General features: G+C 47.8%; 1 protein-coding gene across 26 annotated transcripts in view; it reads right to left on the bottom strand.

Moving 5' to 3' along the window:
* TPM1 (tropomyosin 1) overlaps positions 1 to 7,308 on the bottom strand; it is a 28,992-nt gene extending 21,684 nt beyond the window's left edge. For 8 of the 26 annotated variants that reach the window (XM_043918864.1, XM_043918861.1, XM_043918867.1 and 5 more), the window contains exons 1-2: positions 6,996 to 7,307; positions 5,795 to 5,920 (exon numbers count right to left, since the gene is read on the bottom strand). In XM_043918864.1, the coding sequence (XP_043774799.1) occupies positions 5,795 to 5,920; positions 6,996 to 7,109 (240 nt within the window). In that variant the 5' untranslated portion in view covers positions 7,110 to 7,307. Of the gene's footprint in view, positions 1 to 765; positions 913 to 5,794; positions 5,921 to 6,119; positions 6,246 to 6,995 lie in introns of those variants that run through there. The other 18 variants (XM_043918873.1, XM_043918872.1, XM_043918876.1 and 15 more) reach the window with 3 other exon arrangements.
* Positions 7,309 to 19,149: the final 11,841 nt, after the last annotated feature.

Below are 19,149 nucleotides of genomic sequence, written 5' to 3'. Positions count from 1 at the left end.
CTGTTCCTGTTTGCTGGATGCGTTTGCCTTAGGAAAAAGGAAGGAAGCCAGGTATTACACTCAAAGGGGGGGAGGGGGCAGCCGGCGGGAGAAAACACCCAATAATCCTGGCCATTTAGCCAACTTTTTCAAGACTCGGTAACAAAGGAACATCTATCTGTACAGGAGAACTTGGGAGGAGGGCTGGTTAAGAAGGGGAAGGCATAGGGCCGCATACTAAGTCAGAACACGCGCTGTCAGTGTCTCACCCACCCCAGAGAAACAGGCTTTCAAGAAACCGAGGCTGGACAGAGATGGGCGAGTTGAGCATCCCCGGGCCTCAAAGCCTGGCAATGCCTCAGACGTGATCTGTTAGCGTCCTTCCCAAAAGAACAGATTTCCAAAAGGAGGGACCGCTTTTGTCCCCACCTTCCGAGTAAATAATGCCAGGAGGGCAAAGGGCACATCCCCGGGGACCCGAGACGCCGGGTCGAACGCAAACACCCCATAGAGAGCCCCTTCTGGGAAAGTGCTGCTTCCAGAACCTTCTCAACACCACTCCTGCTTTCCCCCTCGGTTCTCTGCCTGCAGAGCAGCGAGATGAAATGGCCGAGGTGAAGGGGCAGGGCCCCTCCCCAGACGACACCTGCGGGCCCAGGTGCGCCAGGTGCCCCCGAGGCGGGGGGAGGGGTAGAGAAGGTGGGCTCCCGGAGGCCCTGCGGGGCGCCGGGGGGGCCGACCGGGGAGAAAGCGCCTCTGGTGGTGGGTGATGGGTGGGTCCCTTACGGTCTCCCTCAGCTTCCTCTCGTAGTCCAGTTCGCGCTGCAGGCTGCCCGCGCGCTCCTCCGCGGCGTCCGCCTGCTCCTGCAGGCTCCGAATCTTCCTCCGCACCGCCTCCAGCGAGCTGCTCCCCGCCATCGCGCCGGGCGGCGGCGGGCCGGCAAGCGGGCGGGCTGCGGTGGGAGAGGCGGGCTGCCGCGCTCCTGCTGCTGCTGCCGCTGCCGCTGCCGCTGCCGCACTCCGAAGGCCCGCCCCGCCCAGGCCGCAGCGCGCGACGGCGGCGCCCCCTGCGGCCCAGGCTCAGCCCGGAAGTCTCGGCCTCCCGGGCAGCTCAGGCGAACCGCCAGCGGGTGCGCGAGCGCCGGGGGCGGACCCAGCGGGCGGGGCGGGTCGCGCGCCGCGGACCCCGGGAATTCGCCAACCGCGAGAGGCACCGCGCATGCTCGCGGCTGCGGGGCCGAAGGGCGCGGCGCGCGCTGCGGGGGCACCAGGTGGGCAGGAGAGGGGGCTCCTCGGCGCCTAGAATGTTACTTCGACTCCCAGCGCCCCGCCCTGGCACCGCGGAGAACCCGGAGTAACGGATTTGGCTGCAAGGGGCGACGGTGCCGCCTACTGGCGGCTGGAGCGCTCCGCTCCGGACTGCCAGATTTCCCCTAACCAAGAGGGAGAGAAGCCGAGCGAAGCCCCACATTTGGAGCTTGAATGTGTCCCCAAAGGGACTGTAAAGAACCCCAGAACACCAGATCCTAACCCAACAACTCTCCTCCCCTCCAAACTCAGGACGTGAAAACCACTAACATACTGCACAGAGGTTAAACCTCCTAAATGCTGTCTTGCTAGGTTACAATCTGGATTTTGGTTCTCTCCTGGCTGTGTGACTTGGAAAACAACGTGACTTCATCTGTAAAAGCGCGGTTAATAGTTGTACTTGAGGATTATGAAATAATAGAAAGCGCTGAGCACAATACGAGGTAAGTACGTAACTCAATGATAGCTTTAGTTAATAACAGGCATTGCCTTAGAGGAGAAATACCGTATGAAACTCCTTAAATGAACTTACAAAACAGAGACTCACAGACTTAGAGAATCAACTTATGGTTGAGGGGAAGGGATAGTTATGGAGATTGGGATGGACATGTACACTCCGCTATATTTAAAATGGATAACCAACAAGGACAGGAAGCTCCGCTCAATCTCATGTGGCAGCCTGGAGGGGAGGGGAGTTTGGGGGAGAATGGATACATATATATTTGGCTGAGTCCCTTCCCTGTTCACCTCAAACTATCACACAATATTGTCAATAAGCTATATTCCAATATAAAAAATTTTTTTAAAACACACAAACACTGTCTTAAGAGTCAAGCTATGGCCCATAACCAGCTATGGAACCTCAGACCTGCCTGCCTCTCTGGAACTTATTTTCTTTTCCATAAAAAATTGTCTCAAGGGTCCCTTCTAGTTACAACCTTCTCTGATTGTAGGAACGTTGTAATCTGTAATCTGACCAAGTCAGGGCTGGACTGAGATGCTTCTTAAAAGCACACCAAGGTAAAGAATGTGACTGCCAATGCAGGTGGGTTCGACCCTTGGATCAGGAAGATCCTCTGGAGAAGGAAATGGCAACCTCTTCCAGTATTTTTGCCTGAGAAATCCCATGGACAGAGGAGCCTGGCAGGCTACAGTCCATGAGGCTGCCAAGAGTCAGACACTAACTTAGTGACTATACAACAGCAGTAAATGCAGACAAGATACTGAACATTTCCTTTACCCCAAGGATCCCTCAAATTGCCTTTTTGAAGTCATGTTCACTTATCTCCTGCCTCATCCCTTATATAAGCCCTGGCATCTACTATTTTTCTTCTCTATAATTTTATAATTGTTAGAATGTTATATAAATGCAACAACACAGTATGTAACCTTTGAGAAGTTAAAAAAAAAAAGCACACCAAGGAAGCCAACAGAACCCTATGAGAGCGTCCGGCTGCGGCTGGATGAAAACCAAAGTGGACACAATCTCTGGGAACCAGTCTCTGTCCATACTTCCCTTGGGCTATGTTTTTAAATGTCTTCTAAGTCTCACGGCTTTCTTTTCTCACCTTTCTCACAGAAGGCCCTTCAAGTCAGTTCCAATGTGTTTAAGTGTGGGAATAATGAAAAGAAAGAAAACACAGTTGACAACCCCCTCCTCCTCCAAAGCCGTAACAACTGAACGTGCTTTTCTGACTCATTTGCTAAGGACATTATCACAGTCTCTGCTGAGACTCACAAGTCCCAGCATGGGCTCTCGCATCCTGTAGGTGGAGCCTCTCGCTTTGTTTCCACACAGTTTGTCTCCTCAGGAGGGTGGTCACAACCGCTTCCCTAAGAGTATAGACAGTAGGTCTCCAACTTTGAGGGTGGGAGAGGGGGCATCTGGGAACCTTCAGGAGCCCTGGAAAATTCTGGACACGTGCACATGCTCCAAGCAGCCAACTAGTGACTTAATGTCTTGCTTTTCAAACACCTGGGAAAGTCAGTTTCAGGTGAGTTCACTTTCTTGCTGATGTCATTATACAAAAGAGTTTAGGACAGTTATTCTCAGCCTTGGCTGCACATTGGAATCACCTGAATATTTAACAAATACTAACACCTGGGTTCCACTCCCAGCGATTCTAGTTGGCCTAGGGTGCAGCCTGGATTTTAAGTTTTTAAACCATCTTAGGTAAGTTTTTAAACCATCCATGTTTAGTTAAGGTTGAGAATCACTGATTTAGGAAGAAAAGACCTACAGGGAATAAAGGCTCACATATTGCAGATGTCATAGACATCACAGTTATTGAGGAAGGGGGTTGAGGCCAGATAAAATGGAGCCTTTGATCCCCTCCAGCCTCACTTAGGTGGACTGACCACAAGAAACTCAAAACAAAGCCATCAGAGATTCGACCATGCGAATTACAACCTTTCAAGCTAGGAAGAGCCCATTTCTGGAATAGGATTTGTAAATTGTTTGGTAGGAAAATGTTTTTAGCAGTAGAAAAATGTGAAAATAGTTTACACTGGTGAGTAATGACAATGCAATGCCCTAGTCCCAAATGTAATATGATTCGACCTCAGGAAGCTGACCTCTCTCCTACCTCCTCCTTCCCCTTGTGACATCTGTCTCTTCCTCCTCAGGTCTTGACAATTTTTACTAGTTAGGAATCATTCTAAATAAAGCATTTCTTCACAATGTCTTCTACATCCCTACAGGTTGCAAACAACCTAAAAGGGGAAGATAATATACTACCCCCGCCCCCCCCCAAAAAAAAGTGTACCATATTAGGGACAGTTTTCCAGTGGGAGAGGGAAAACAGTTTCAGAAACCTCCCCCTCCTCATGGCTCCACCCACTCCCCCCCCCTCCAACTAGCTTTAAATATCCTCTCTGCTACTTCTACCTCATCTCATTCCAAAGCTCCCTTAAACAAGATTTTTCAATAAAGACATGATAGCACCACACAGTTACACAATAATTATGATTTTTTTCCCCCTTAAGAATTGTAGTAGCTTTTTTCTCCTCTTGCTTTCAGTCTTACTGGGCTATTTTCAAATTCTCTGCATTCTTTTCCTTATAAGGAATATCTCTCCTTGATCTATCAGCGGCTCTTTTGAAAAAGCTAAATAAACGTCCTGCTGGAGAATCTGGGGGAGACAGGCATCCTCCATTTAACCATATACGGAGCAGACATCTGATCTACATTATACAAAACTGGTGCAGAGTTATATGTGTTTTCTGGCTCTTTTTCTAAAGCCAGGTAGTTTGTAACTTAAATATTTTAGCTAAATCAGTGCTTCCTTGAACCCCCTCTCCAGGGACCTTACTCTTCACTGAACCTTTTTTTTTTTTGTCAGATTCTAAATGTCCTGTGTCTGGATCTCTCATTTACAAAGCACGCTTGGAGATTACATTTCACACCTTTCACATCACAGAAAGCCTTTACTGATTTCAAAACCCAGACCCTCCATCAATGTACACTTCACTCCCATACAAAAAATTCTGCCGTTGCCCTTGGTCGTTCAACTTTCTGGGCATAGCTTTCCCTGGTACTCATACATTCTTGAAATTGTTGCTCCCTTCCCCAGGAATTCTTGCCTAATTGGGCCTCTAGGCTTAATTAGCTTCCAGAATGGTGTGAAAAAGAAGTCATTCCTTTGGAAATCGAATGCCTGTCTTGACTTATGCAGCAGAAGAGGCAAGCTCTTCAGCTAAGAGATTTCAGAGGGCAGTGGACAAAATACTGGCAGAGTTTTTGTGGTGTGTGCATCACCCTTGAAACTATGTGGTGGTTGTCGGAGGCTGACAGGTCGGGGTGGGGCGAGCAGGGGAATCAGGGGGCAGCTAGCACACTATACCATATAAAGCACTGAGCTATATATAACTCCCAGCTTACTTTCTGGATCTAGTGCCCTCAGAGTGCAGACCCAAGCAAGTATCATCTTCCCAGGCAGATCTGAAGGGCTGGATTAAGACTTCCCTGGTAAGGAGGCCTCAAGGGTTTCTGAGGTCCACCATCAAGCTTAACCCTCTCAGAATAAGTAGCACGCACTATGTCATTCTTTCAATATAGAGGCCAGGTCCTCTGAATCCTGACTAGATTGGTCACTGAAAACCAGGCCTTCCCACCCACCAGAGATGGCAAAAAGAAAGAAAGTGGAGAAAACTAGGCATTCTGCTTGCACAAACCTTGGTGATGACTTCTGCCACCATGGGGAAGCTTCACCTCCAGAGTCCAATTTCAGTTGCTGTGTTCTCCCAGATTCTCACCACCCTCTCCCCCCTCCAACCCCAGGGGTGAAGGAAAGAAGGCGAAAAAAGAGAGAGGAATGGATGAAATAAAAATGAACGTGTGCAGTAGCAGTTGAGGGCAGCATCCAGTGCTCTGGGCCATGGCAGGCTGTGCGCACGTGTCCAGCTAAGAGGAGGTGACCCTCCTCCGTGGTTCTGCGGCCCCTGTGATGACCCCCAGAGCCCGGCACAAGGGCAGGAGGTGAGGGGGGCAGTGTGTGCGTGCACTTACGTCGGTGGCCTTTTTCTCCGCCAGCTCCAGCTTCTCCTGGGCATCTTTGAGAGCCTCGGAGTATTTGTCCAGTTCATCTTCGGTGGCCTTGAGTTTCTTTTGCAGCGACACCAGCTCATCTTCCAGCTGGGAGTTGGCCGTGGGGGACGGGGACGGGACGGGGTGGGGGGGGGGTGCGGCAGGCAGCGTGATCCCGCAAGGGAGGGTTGTGGGTGCGCAGAGCCAGAAGGACAGGGACAGCGGGAGAGAGAAAGGGAAAGACAGGGAGGGAGAGAGAGAGACAGAGTTAGCCATTCGTGCGCTGCGCCGCGCGCGCCCGGGGTACCTTGGCGGCGGCCTCGTCGGCGGCCAGGAGGCTGTCCTCTGCCTTGTGCAACTCCTCCAGCACCCGGTCCCGCTCGTCCTCCGACACCCGCAGCAGCTTCTCCTTGGCCGCTATGTCCTCCTCGAGCTGGGGGGCGGCGGCGGGCGGGCGCGGGCGGCCGGCACGGACCGGGTGTTAGACACACACACACAACACGGGCACCGGGTTGGCTGGGGCCCTTCAGTTTTGGGGCGCCACCGAGTTGGGGCTCAAGGGTCCCTAGGTAACCCCCTCTTGTCCCGAGGCTACTTCATACCCCTCCACCGCTCCCCGGACGAGACTCCTACCGAGGTCTCGGTGGGCTCAAGCCCACAACTTGGCGTTGCAGAATAAGTGGATGGCCACGATTCCGAGCCCGCCATACCCTCTCTTCTGTCCCATCTTTGTTTTAACCAAAAAACTCCGTGACTGTCGCTCCCTCCTCCCTGACTTCCCCCCTCCCCCAGTTGAATGTTTTATATTCCCCGGTCAAAAGTCCAGAAGAACTTCTAACACTTTCTGGATTTGATTCCCTTCAACCCTCCTCCTCTTCCCCGCCCCCAGATCCAAAATTGCGTTCTTATCCTCAGAACCAAGCGCCTCTAGCACTTGATGGGACTTCACGGGCTCCCGCAACCCGAGAAGGGAAACAAGCGTCCCCAGGTAAGAGAAAAAGTTAAGAGTAAGCCAGTCTTGCTCTTCCCCTCCCGCTTCTCAGACGCCCTGGAGTGGGGGGTGGCTCCCGGAGTCCTCGGGTGAGGGGCCAGGAAGGGGTGCCAGGCCGGGTCCCGGGACTCCGGGCCGCAGGGCGGGCGGAGCGCGGGCGACCCGCGGGCGCACAGTTGGGGAGGCGCAGACCTGCTTGCTCCTGTCCTCCGCTGCCTTCTTATCGGCCTCCGCCTGCTCCGCTCGATCCAAGGCGTTCTCCTTGTCGAGCTTGAGCATCTGCATCTTCTTCTTGATGGCGTCCATGGTGGCGGCGGCGAGGGGCCCTGGGGCTGCGGCGGGAGCAGGGAGGAGAGCGCGCGGTGAAGCTGCGGAGCCGGAGTGCGAGCGCAGAGCCGCCCGCTGCCGCCCAGATATGTACTTTCCCAAGGGGGCGACCGCATTCCTCAAGACAGCCAATACTTTTTTGGAAGAGCTTTTTTCTCCTGCCCCCTTTCCCCCTTCTCCTCCCTCCGCCCCCCGCGCCCTCCCCGCTGCTCCCGCGGGGGCTGCTCGCCCATTCGCTGCCGCCTGCCGGCCTCCCAGTTGACGGTGGATATGACTATATATGGGGACCCGAGCAGCCAGCCGGGGCAGCCGCCGGGCGAGGCCTCCGGTTTTCCAAACCTGCACGCCAGGGAGAGGGCAGAGGGGCCTCTCCGGGACCGGGGGCCTCGGTGCTACCCTCCGCCCTCTGCGCCCCCTCCTCCCGGGGTTCACGCTCCGGCCCTAGGGTCCCTGGCCGAGCCGTCCTGAGTCACAGGAGGCCTGAGGAGCGAGCCGGGCAGGTAGAGGATGCGCGTCGCTTCCTGGGCCGCCAGACCCAGCGGCGCGCTAAGCATCGGGACCTGGGGTCCCCGCAGCCACCGCAACGACGCCCAGGCCCATGCGCTCCCGGCGCCCGCCCTGCCTGCAGGGTGTCAGCCCGGGCTGGCTCCCATGTTCTGGAAACTCAATTGGAGCAGAGAAACGACAAGTTGGGAGGGAGGCCTGGGGTGCTGTATATGTCTGCTGGTGCGGGCCAGAACATCTGTCAATCTGTCTTAATGCGGCTCCCTGTCCTCCAGGGGAGAGGCAGTTGTATACCTTAGGGGCATAGGACCCGGTTCTGTGTGTGCCTGTATGTGGTACTTCCCCCAAAGGGTGGGGTGTGTGTGTTGGTGTGTGGGTGGGAGCTTGCGAGTTTAAGGGGAAAGGCTATTGAGTCCAGAGTCAGGCAACTTAGTTTTTTGGTCTCTATCACCAGCAGCTCTGTAACCTTGACAAGCAAGTTGGCCTCTGTGCTACATCTTTAAACCTGGGGATGAGGGGTAGATGATCCCTATGGTGCCGCCAGATCTAACTTTTAATCATTTTCCTTGCACTGAGTTTAGGGAGTTGGCCTCTTTCCATGTTAGGCATTCAGGTACTAGGTTACCAAAACACAGGGATAAATGTTATCCCAGCCAAGTCATTGTATCCACAGCTATAACTCTGAGGAGGGAACAGGCCCTGCTCTGTACAGTAAGCTCTGCTCAGAGGCAGGAGGATTTCCCCCTATACCTCTTACTCCTCCCAGTCCCCATGGGGAAAAGCCTGCTCTTTTCAGACTTTTGATGGGAAGGGAAGAAAGGGGGCTGTCCCCAGACCCCCCTTGAGACTGGCTGAGGCAGAGCTGGTGAGGGTCTTGTTAGGTCTTGTTCACAGTCCCCACGGAATAATTCACAATCTGTCCTACATGGATACTGAATATTCCCTGGACTGTATCTGAGCAGATCAGGCAGGTCAAACAACTTGTAAGTCCTTCAGAGAATGATCAAGTTCCTCCCAGGATTTTATCAGGTTTCTTCCACTAACCCAACTGCCCAGGAGGGAAAAACAAAAACAAAAACCCCTGATCTAATGATCAGAAACTAGATTTGTGTGCACAGGCACTGCATGGTACAGAAATTCACCAGGACCCTTTAGTCACCACATGTGAACCCAGCCACTGGAACACTGACAGAGTTCAAGGCCTCTGGGTGACATACAGATGTGTGGGCCCCAGGGAACTGGCTTCCTAAGTTGGAGCTCAGCATAAGGGGTATGAGTAGGGACCCCAGAGTTAGACCCTGGAATCCAAATGTGGCCTGGCTACCTCCTTGCAAGATGGCCTTAACCATGTTATAATCTCTTTAAGCTGCAGTTTTCTCTTCTGTAAGGTAGGTATACAACTTCTTCCCTCTTAGGGTTGTTACAAGGATGAAAATGAGATAACGAATGAAAAGCGTTTTGTCTAGCACATAGCAAAGTGCTCAGTAGATTGTGGCTGCTCGGGTGGCAGAGGGCAAGTCATCTCTTGTCTCTGGGCCTCAGTTTTCTCATCTATAAAATGAGGCAACTGAACTAGAGAAACTCCTGGAGGGACCATGTATTAGTAAATTTTCTCCACTGTGCCAAACATTGAGAAACACGCTAAAGTCTCCTTAAATGAACCAGTGTTATAGACCATCTATTCAAACACACCACCGGTGAGCACCTGTTGTATACCAGGCAGGCACTAGGCTCCGGGGTCCCCAATTAAGTAAGACACATCCATGTCCTCCAGGTATTCAGCATGAGCAGGGGAGAAAGAAGAAGAAATGACCAGGTCAGAGCATACAGATAAAAACTATTCTGAAAAGTGGTGGTTTTTAAACTGATTTTAGAGGAAGGATAGCAATTAGATAGAGAGGGGGTATTATAAGAGCCAAGGGTAGGAAAGAGAATATTTGATGGTGGTTGGACAGTAGGTTCACTTAGGGGTGAACAGGGACATGAGACTGGAAAGGTAGATAGGAGGGGAATATGGTGAAGGGGCCTGAATTTAGGGATTCAGACATTCAGGTCTTATTGTCTAAGTTTAAACCATCCATTTTTTCTTCCCCTCCCTGCCTCTCTTACCCCCTTAGAAGTCAAAGACTATGGTGTCCAGTATGGAAATGGAGCTGCACAAGCCAATTTAAAAAATTCCTTGGTACCATATCACTAATCCCTAGACTGATAGGTTAACATAACCGGTCCCTGGACTCAGTCATTTCCATTTCACCACTGGTGAGATTCTTCCCCATGAATAGCCTGACAATCAACCAGGTTCAACCCAACTTCATGGACTGCACTATCCACTCCCCTTCTGTAATCAAGGGTTAGGACCAGGCAAAATATCTTCACTTAAATAAGAATTTCTCCTATATTGGTTAGATCTCCTGGTCCTAGGATAGCATCAAGGGTGTGCGCTGGGGACTTCCCTGGTGGTCCAGTGGTTAAGACTCCATGCTCTCAATGTAGGGGGGATGGGTTTGATCCCCAGCCAAAAAAAGAAAAAGAGGGGCAGGCTAGATAACTATGGGATATACAGTATATTCCTGTTCCCTACCTGAGTGGCTGTGACTTAAGCACAGATCCATAGGCTAGCCAAGGATCTAGTGTTGTGGCCTGTTAGGCAGAGATGGACTGTGCCTCTGGGCTTCTCTTTGACTGTAGTTTGAACTAAGGAGCATGGAAAATATGAATCCATAGCTGAAGCAGCTGAAACAAAAAGGGGTTATAATCCTGCGCTGGAGATGCCTTGTATGAGGGTGATTAAGGCTGGTTAGAGATATTTGGGCTTTCTTCCAAATCAGGTCTTGGTAGCACATCCCCACCCAATTAAGTGTGGTCATTTGACATGCCTTGGCCAAGGAAATGTGAACAGAGGTAACTTATGGTAGATACTAGGAGTTAGTATGTCTCACTGTGTTCTTTTTCAAAGTTGTCGCTGTTTTGTAGTCTGGATTTCCAAGTGGCTGTGGTAAGTAGAGTTCCCCTTTCTCCAGAACTAACCCTTGGTGGACATGTAGCACAAGCAAGATATAAACGTTTGCTGTTTTAGGCCATTGAGAACTGGGGGCTGTTTGTTACTGAAGCATTACTAGCTTCTCCTGACTAATATATCATGACAGGCCATGTATCATTTAAGGTATGAGGAAGCAGAGAAGTTGGTTGTAGAAAAAAAGAATGGGGTAGACATATCATGGTAAACAGAAACACCATTAGGAAAAAAAGACTGGGAAACAATGACCAAATCTCAGGTCCGGGGGTCCTTATAATTACACCCTTTCTTTCCTGAGGTCACATGAGACAGTCAATGTTCCTTGAAAGTTAAACAAAAAACTGACCAGATCATGGTGGTGTGGGACCCCGCACAGTATCCTTGGTCTGGATGTTCTTTGTGAACACCAAGAGCGTCCTTGGAATTTCCAGAAGATTTCTCCAGTGCTTGGTATTCAGTCATCTCTCCATACATGTTTGTTGAATGACTGTTTTCTTGGCTGTTAAGCATACAAGTAGGAGAAACAGTTCCTGGGAAGGAACCACAAGAAAACTAGACTCAAAAGACTTAATTCCATTCAAAATAGAGATTCTATGTTATACTGTCTCAAGAATGGATATAAGTGTTGTGATAGGATAGGACAAATGTCCCACAAATATTTACTGAGCCCCTTTTGTGTGCATGGCACTTAACTAGAGTTTATAGGATCAAGGGAGGAGGGTAAGAGATGGATCTTTTCCTCCAGGAAAAGCATCTATGTATGTTACAGGGTAAAACTCTCTTTTGGTGGGGGGTAGGGTGGGGGATGCAAAAGTAGGAAGTCAAGAAACACCTGGAGTAACAGGCAAATTTGGCCTTGGAGTACAGAATGGAGCAGGGCAAAGGCTAATAGAGTTTTGCCAAGAGAATGCACTGGTCATAGCAAACACCCTCTTCCAACAACACAAGAGAAGACTCTACACATGGACATCACCAGATGGTCAACACTGAAATCAGATTGATTATATTCTTTGCAGCCAAAGATGGACAAGCTCTATACAGTCAGCAAAAACAAGACCGGGAGCTGACTGTGGCTCAGATCATGAACTCCTTATTGCAAAATTCAGACTGAAATTGAAGAAAGTAGGGAAAACCACTACACCATTCAGGTATGACCTAAATCAAATCCCTTATGACTATACAGTGGAAGTGAGAAATAGATTTAAGGGACTAGATCTGATAGACATAGTGCCTGATGAACTATGGATCGAGGTTTGTGACATTGTACAGGAGACAGGGATCAAGACCATCCCCAAGAAAAAGAAATGCAAAGAGGCAAAATGGTTGTCTGAGGAGGCCTTACAAATAGCTGTGAAAAGAAGAGAAGCGAAAAGCAAAGGAGAAAAGGAAAGATATTCCCATTTGAATGCAGAGTTCCAAAGAACAGCAAGGAGAGATAAGAAAGCCTTCCTCAGTGATCAATGCAAAGAAATAGAAGAAAACAACAGAATGGAAAAGATTAGAGATTTCTTCAAGAAAATTAGGGATACCAAGGGAACATTTCATGCAAAGATGGGTTTGATAAAGGACAGAAATGGTATGGACCTAACAGAAGCAGAAGATATTAAGAAGAGGTGGCAAGAATACACAGAAGAACTGTACAAGAAAGATCTTCATGACCCAGATAATCACGATAGTGTGATCACTCACCTAGAGCCAGACATCCTGGAATGTGAAGTCAAGTGGGCCTTAGGAAGCATCACTACGACAAAGCTAGTGGAGGTGATGGAATTCCCGTTGAGCTACTTCGAATCTTGAAAGATGATGCTGTGAAAGTGCTGCACTCAATATGCCAGCAAATTTGGAAAACTCAGCAGTGGCCACAGGACTGGAAAAGGTCAGTTTTCATTCCAATCCCAAAGAAAGGCAATGCCAAAGAATGCTCAAACTATCACACAACTGTACTCATCTCACATGCTAGTAAAGTAATGGTCAAAATTCTCCAAGCCAGGCTTCAGCAATACGTGAACCATGAACTTCTAGATGTTCAAGCTGGATTTAGAAAAGGCAGAGGAACCAGAGATCAAATTGCCAACATACGCTGGATCATTGAAAAGCAAGAGAGTTCCAGAAAAACATCTATTTCTGCTTTATTGACTATGCCAAAGCCTTTGACTGTGTGGATCACAATAAACTGTGGAAAATTCTGAAAGAGATGGGAATACCAGACCACCTGACCTGGCTCTTGAGAAACCTGTATGCAGGTCAGGAAGCAACAGTTAGAACTGGGCATGGAACAACAGACTGGTTCCCAATAGGAAAAGGAGTATGTCAAGGCTGTATGTTGTCACCCTGCTTACTTAATTTATATGCAGAGTACATCATGAGAAATGCTGGGCTGGATGAAGCTCAAGCTGGAATCAAGATTGCCGGGAGAAATATCAATAACCTCAGATATGCAGATGACACCACCCTTGTGGCAGAGAGTGAAGAGGAACTCAAAAGCCTCTTGATGAAAATGAAAGAGGAGAGTGAAAAAGTTGGCTTAAAGCTCAGACTATGTTTCCCAATATTTGATTAGAAAAGTGAGTCAACATGAGCGTAGCTTACTAATGTGACATCTTTAAAAGGAACACTCACTTGAATAGGTACATCAAGGTCTGTTTGTTTACAAAAACAAAACAAAACAAAAACCTTATTACCTAATAGTCCCATCCTATTTAACAACAATGCCTCTCTACGTGTGTTACTGTGACTCCCCCAGAGTCCACAGTGCTGACTCAAGCAATTAAGGGAAAGTGAAGAATCTGTAATTAAGCTGATAGACAATGGTTTCTTGCACTGGGTTTTGGAATGCAGCATGTCATGTCCCACGGAACAAGATACAGCGTGTTCTTCTCATACACAAGAACATTTTCTTTCTTGAGGATTTGTGATACTACCCTCAAGAACCCAAGGAAAACATGCCCTGTTTCCAGGGAGGGTTTGGAGCTCTGAGAAAGGTCTTTAGGATATCATGGACACCTTCCTTAATTGTTTAGTGATGCACTGCTGGTCCTGATTCTGTGGCAAGCTCCCTGAATACTCTTGCTATCTGGAGGGTTTGTATGGGTAAAATGGTTCTCCCAGCACAAAAAAAAAAAAAAAAAAAAGACCACGAGTTTTTCTGTCTTATATCTTAATTCTCTTTCAATAGCAGCAACCATGTATAGATTTAATCATGCTGACTCGTGAAATTGAGCTGTCTCAAGAATGTCAATATTGGAACATCCCTGGCTGTCCAGTGGTTAAGAATTTGCTTTCCAATGCAGGGGATGCAGGTTCGATCCCTGGATGGGGAACTCAGATCCGACATGCCTTGGGGAAACTGAGCCCAATTAGAGAAGCTCATGTACTGCCACTGCTGAGCCTATGCTGAGCAGCAAGAGAAGCCTGAGCATGAAAAGCGCTTGTGCTGCAACTTAGAGAAGCCCCTGCACACTTCAGTAAAGACCCAGTCAAAAGAAAAAAAGAAAAAACAGCAACATTCTCTGTGGATATAAAATTTAGAAGGCACCTAAAAAGCTTATTGTCTCTTCCTCACAACTTCTTATGTCAGCATCAGGATGAGTGCTATTCCCCTCTCTATAGATTAGAAAACCAAAGGTGGTGATCACCCACCTGGGAGGTAGTTGTGCAGGAATAAGGATGTGAATGCCCCAGTTCCCAGCAATGGAGCTTTTTTCATTAACCATTCCCAACTGTTTTTATATTAATACTTGATTTTGTATTTAAAAGCAACACATTATAAGGTGAAGAGGAGAGGAAAAGGGGCCACCAGAGGTCTTGTCTACATATCATGGTGGTGCTCAGACACTCACTCAGTCATGACCGACTCTCTTGTGACCCCATGGACTATAGCCCGCCAGGCTCCTCTGTCCATGGGATTTTCCAGGCAAGAATACTGGAGTGGGTTACCATTTCCTCCTCCAGGTGATCTTCCTGACCCAGGGATCAAACCCGTGTCTCTTACGTCTCCTCTATTGGTAGGCAGATTCTTTACAACTAGTGCCACCATATGAACATGGTTAAAAGGTTAATAGTAACAAGGCTGGGACTGAAGGCTCACCCTGCATGGCCCAGCTCAGAACTGCAGCCTAGGCTCCCAAAGGCACCCTCATTCTCCAGTGATAGGAGAACTTGGTGAGAAGGTATGGTTGGGCCAAGGCAACCAACCTTCTTGCCTACTCTTGTGTTTATGGCCCAAGATGGGACAAGAAGAACATCTTTATGAAGACAGAAGGACAAGTACAATCATTTTGTTCTCAGTAGCTTCAAAGGAGAGTTTGAGGTAACTTAGAAACCTACACCTCCTTCTTTTAAACCTTTGGGTCAGCAAAAGAATGAGCTACCAGTCCATCCAGGCAGTGTGTTTGAGGAAAAATGAAGACAAAATATGTGGTCAGGACAGCACTGAGTGCTTCCCCAAGCCAGAGCCAGGGCAGAAATGAAAGCATCCACAGGCTTCACCATCTAGAGACCTGAGCCAGCTTCGGGGGCCACATCGAGGCTTTGGCATGGTTTTAATCATTGCTTCCCAGCAATTCCTACATTCCTTCATATTGGATGCCACCTATTCATTTTTATATTTTTATACTTGGTTCTCAAGTTTCTACTGATGTCCTTAACAGGAACATATGTGAAAGTGACCTTTGCAGCCTCCCAAGTGGTGAGCAGAGCTCCACGCTTACTCTGCAGACTGTGAAACCTGATGCAAAACTGCCGTGAATGTGGACAACCCTGGTGCCTCCTGCTCGAGCTGAGGTCTAGCTCCCAACCGTCTGGGCTCTAGGAGAGCCGCTGCATTAGGTTAGTTTGAAATTGGGGTTTCTAAAATTTTATTTCTGGGCCTATGCCCACTCACTGCCAACAGCTTCATCTTCAGTTGAGATGATCTGGTTTGGTGGCCTAGGGTTCTGAAAATAGGCAATAGACTTCCTTGTTTTTGTAACTACCCTTTCTTACCTGACTAGCAAAATCCTTCTCTCCAAGTGTTTTCTACCAGGACCCTGGCTTCTCCTTAAGAGAGACTGTTGTCATGATTTAGTAGAAATTGCTATTTCTCAGTAGAAGTGCTTCTTTCAGTATGTTTTCTCCAGAGGACCATTTCTACCTCAGAACTTCAGTGGAGGCAGGAGCCAGACCTTTCTTACTGCTTGAGGCGAAGGAAACTCTCTGTTCTTTTTCTGAAGTCCTGGAACTGGAGGATGGAGCTCTGGCTGCTGGCTGAGTTCCAGAAGAAGCTGGGTATTTTTAGCGTGGCCTTCTTTACTTCCCAGCACCTGCCATGATCTGTAACCCAAGGGGCTACTTAAATGCCAGCGAGATGACTGAGGACAAGGCAGCCTGAGCTAATGTCCTAAAATACCACCCAAGGGAGGCTTTTCTTGTGGGAGATATTGCATTACCCGCTCTGTTCCTCTTCTTGTTCCTCCCCAAACTGTGGAGCTTCTACGGATCCTGGCTGGGATGTGTGACATCTGCCTTGGGAAGAGGTTGGAGAAAACCACTAGATCCGTGTACCTCAGTGCCAGCCAATGTCGTTTTGATGATTTTATTCTTGGCTCCCAACTTCATTCTTTCTCTCTACTGCTCATGCCAGATGGAAGCAACAGGAGAATATCTGCACACATTTCCCTGAAGCAAAATCCTCTTTTGATATCTATGAAAATACGTGGAGATGAGAGACAAACCCTAGCTAATGTTCTAGATCAGATGATGATAACAGGGATATCATTTTTTTTTCTCATAGAAGGTATAACTCACTGGATTCATTATCTCCTAAAGATGAGGCAAACTGGAAATAGAAATAGGTTCTTAAGATGCCTGGTACATATATGGAGGATAGTACAGCATGGGTCATAAAAGATAATGGGAATGGTTTGGGTGTCTTAATCCTGGAGTTTGATCTCAGCCCATGCTACGCACTGCATACCTATGTGCCACTGTCAGACTTACAGTAATGAGTTGGTCAATTTTAGGGCAGCAAGGAAATTGAAACAGCCAATCCTAAAGGAAATGAACCCTGAACATTCATTGGAAGGACTGATGCTGAAGCTCCAATACTTTGGCCACCAGATGTGAAGAGCCAACTCATTGGAAAAGACCCTGATGGTGGGAAAGATTGAGGGTAGGAGGAGAAGGAGATGGCAGAGGATGAACTGGTTGGATGGCATCACCGACTCAATGGACATGAATCTGAGCAAACTCAGGGAGATAGTGAAGGACAGGGAGGCCTAGAGTGCTGCAGTCCTTGAGGTCTCAAAGAGTCGGACACGACCAAGCGACTGAACAACAATGCTAGGGCTAGCCCAGAGTGGAAGTTCTTCAGTGCCTCTGCTGATTTCTCTGGCTATTCTTAATTCTCCCAAATGTCTGGTCATAAAGTTAAGAACTTATTTCAAAAAGAAGTGAGCTGGAACTTAAATATTTAAATGAGTTTGCCCCTTTAAAGTGGTCACTTTTCATTTAGTTGAGTGAAAAATGCAAGCAGTGAATCACACATACTATGTACAATTTAGTAAAAAATATGTTTGCTATAAACAGTATATATGTATAATACAGGGGCTTCCCTGGTGGCTCAGAGGTTAAAGCATATGTCTGCAATGCGGGAGACCTGGGTTCGATCCCTGGGTCAGGAAGATCCCGTGGAGAAGGAAACGGCAGCCCACTCCAGCATTCTTGCCTGGAGAATCCCATGGACGGAGGAGCCTGGTAGGCTACAGTCCACGGGGTCGCAAAGAGTCAGGCACTGAGAGACTTCAAGACAAGATGTATAATACATATGTATACACACAAACATAAGCAATTTTGGAAATTTGCACATCTATCTCATAATTGAATTCACTTCCTCTGGGGAGGGAGTCTAGGATTGGATATGGTGGTCAAAAAGGAGTGTAGCCATATCTTTAAGATTTAATTTGCATAAATGAATATTTTTATGAATTATACAATTAAAGTATTAACAACTTCTCATTTTTCTTACTGTTGCTTTAAAATGTATTCCTGAATGTATCACAAAAAATTCTAGAAGTCTTATCATAGCCCAAGTCTCTTAGAGGGCGGAAAATCCACTTTGGCATGTATACAGGCTAAAGCCACACACCAATTAAAAATCAATTAAGGGGCTTCTCTGGTGGCTCAATGGTAAAGACTCTACCTGCCAATACAGTAGACACAGGTTTGATCCCTGGTCAGGGAAGAACTTACAGGATGCAGAACAACTAAGCCTGTGTACCACAACTACCGAGTCCGCCTCTAGGGCCAGGAAACTGCAACTGCTGAAGCCTGCTGCACCCTAGAGCCCATGCTCCACAACAGCAGAAGCCACTGCGATGAGAAGCCAGAGCACTGCAACTAGAGAGTATCCCACACGCTACAACTACAGAAAAAAGCCCATGCAGCAATGAAAACCAAGAACAGCCAACAAATACAAATTTTTTAAAACCAATTTAAAACAATGGAGAATTACCTGGAGGTCCAGTGGTTAGGACTCTGAGCTTCCACTGCTCAGAGGACATGGTTCTGATCCCTGGTCAGGGAACTAAGATCCTGCAGGCTGTACAGCATGGCCAAAAAAAAAAAAAAAATCAATTAAAAAATAAAGTGGTCTAGCTCAGCATTCTGGCCTTCCATGAGATCCTTTATTGCTAAGCCACTGTTGTGGCAAACTCAAATTTCAAGCTACTGACTGGAACGGTCGTTAGTGCTATTTTACAAGCCACTTCATAAAATTAGTTTCATAACTTTACCATCTGTGTTTGGACTGAAAGCAGCATGGTTTCAGCTCAATCACTAACCAAATTTCTGGTTCCTGGCAACTTAAGGCTGTTCCAGAATGCCAACCTACCTTCAAAGGATAAAGATTTGCCTCATGAGGTAAATTCCGAAAAATGTGCTATCAAGTCTAAGGGAATAGAGGCTCCTAGTGTGAAGCTCAAAAATATTTCTGGAAAAATTACAAATAAAACTGTATATGGCAAGATATGTTTGCTGTATATTTCTTAGATGGTGGAATTATGAGACATTTCTGAAATACTTTCTGTACTTTTCAAAGTTTCAAAAATGAACATATTTTAATTTTATAATAATAATTAAAAATCAATGAATGATCAAAGACTCCTTTAACCACAGGCAACAATGCTTTATATGTAAATATGAGACCTCCCAAAGGGACAATTTTGTAAGGGACAGGGCTTATAACTCTGGATAATCTGTTAGGTTCCTTGCCATGTTCTCCATGTTTCTTATTTCATAATCACAGGCTATTTGTGTACTTGTCTTAATGCCTCTCCCAGCAGGAACACTCCTTGAATACTACTCTCCTTCCCCAGGACCCAGCTTAGGACTTGCACTGTGTCATAGGTAATAATAGCAGCAGATTCTCACTAGACTAGGTTGACCAAGGCTAGGACTTGAACCCACTTCTGACAGACACCAGAGTTCACCTTCTTAACCACTAGACTGTATCACCTCTCCCTA

The sequence above is a fragment of the Cervus elaphus genome, chromosome 12 (genome assembly GCF_910594005.1).
Source record: "Cervus elaphus chromosome 12, mCerEla1.1, whole genome shotgun sequence".
Lineage (NCBI taxonomy): Eukaryota > Metazoa > Chordata > Mammalia > Artiodactyla > Cervidae > Cervus > Cervus elaphus.
Note: the sequence above shows the minus strand (reverse complement) of the source record. Positions and strands in the feature narration are given on the sequence as shown.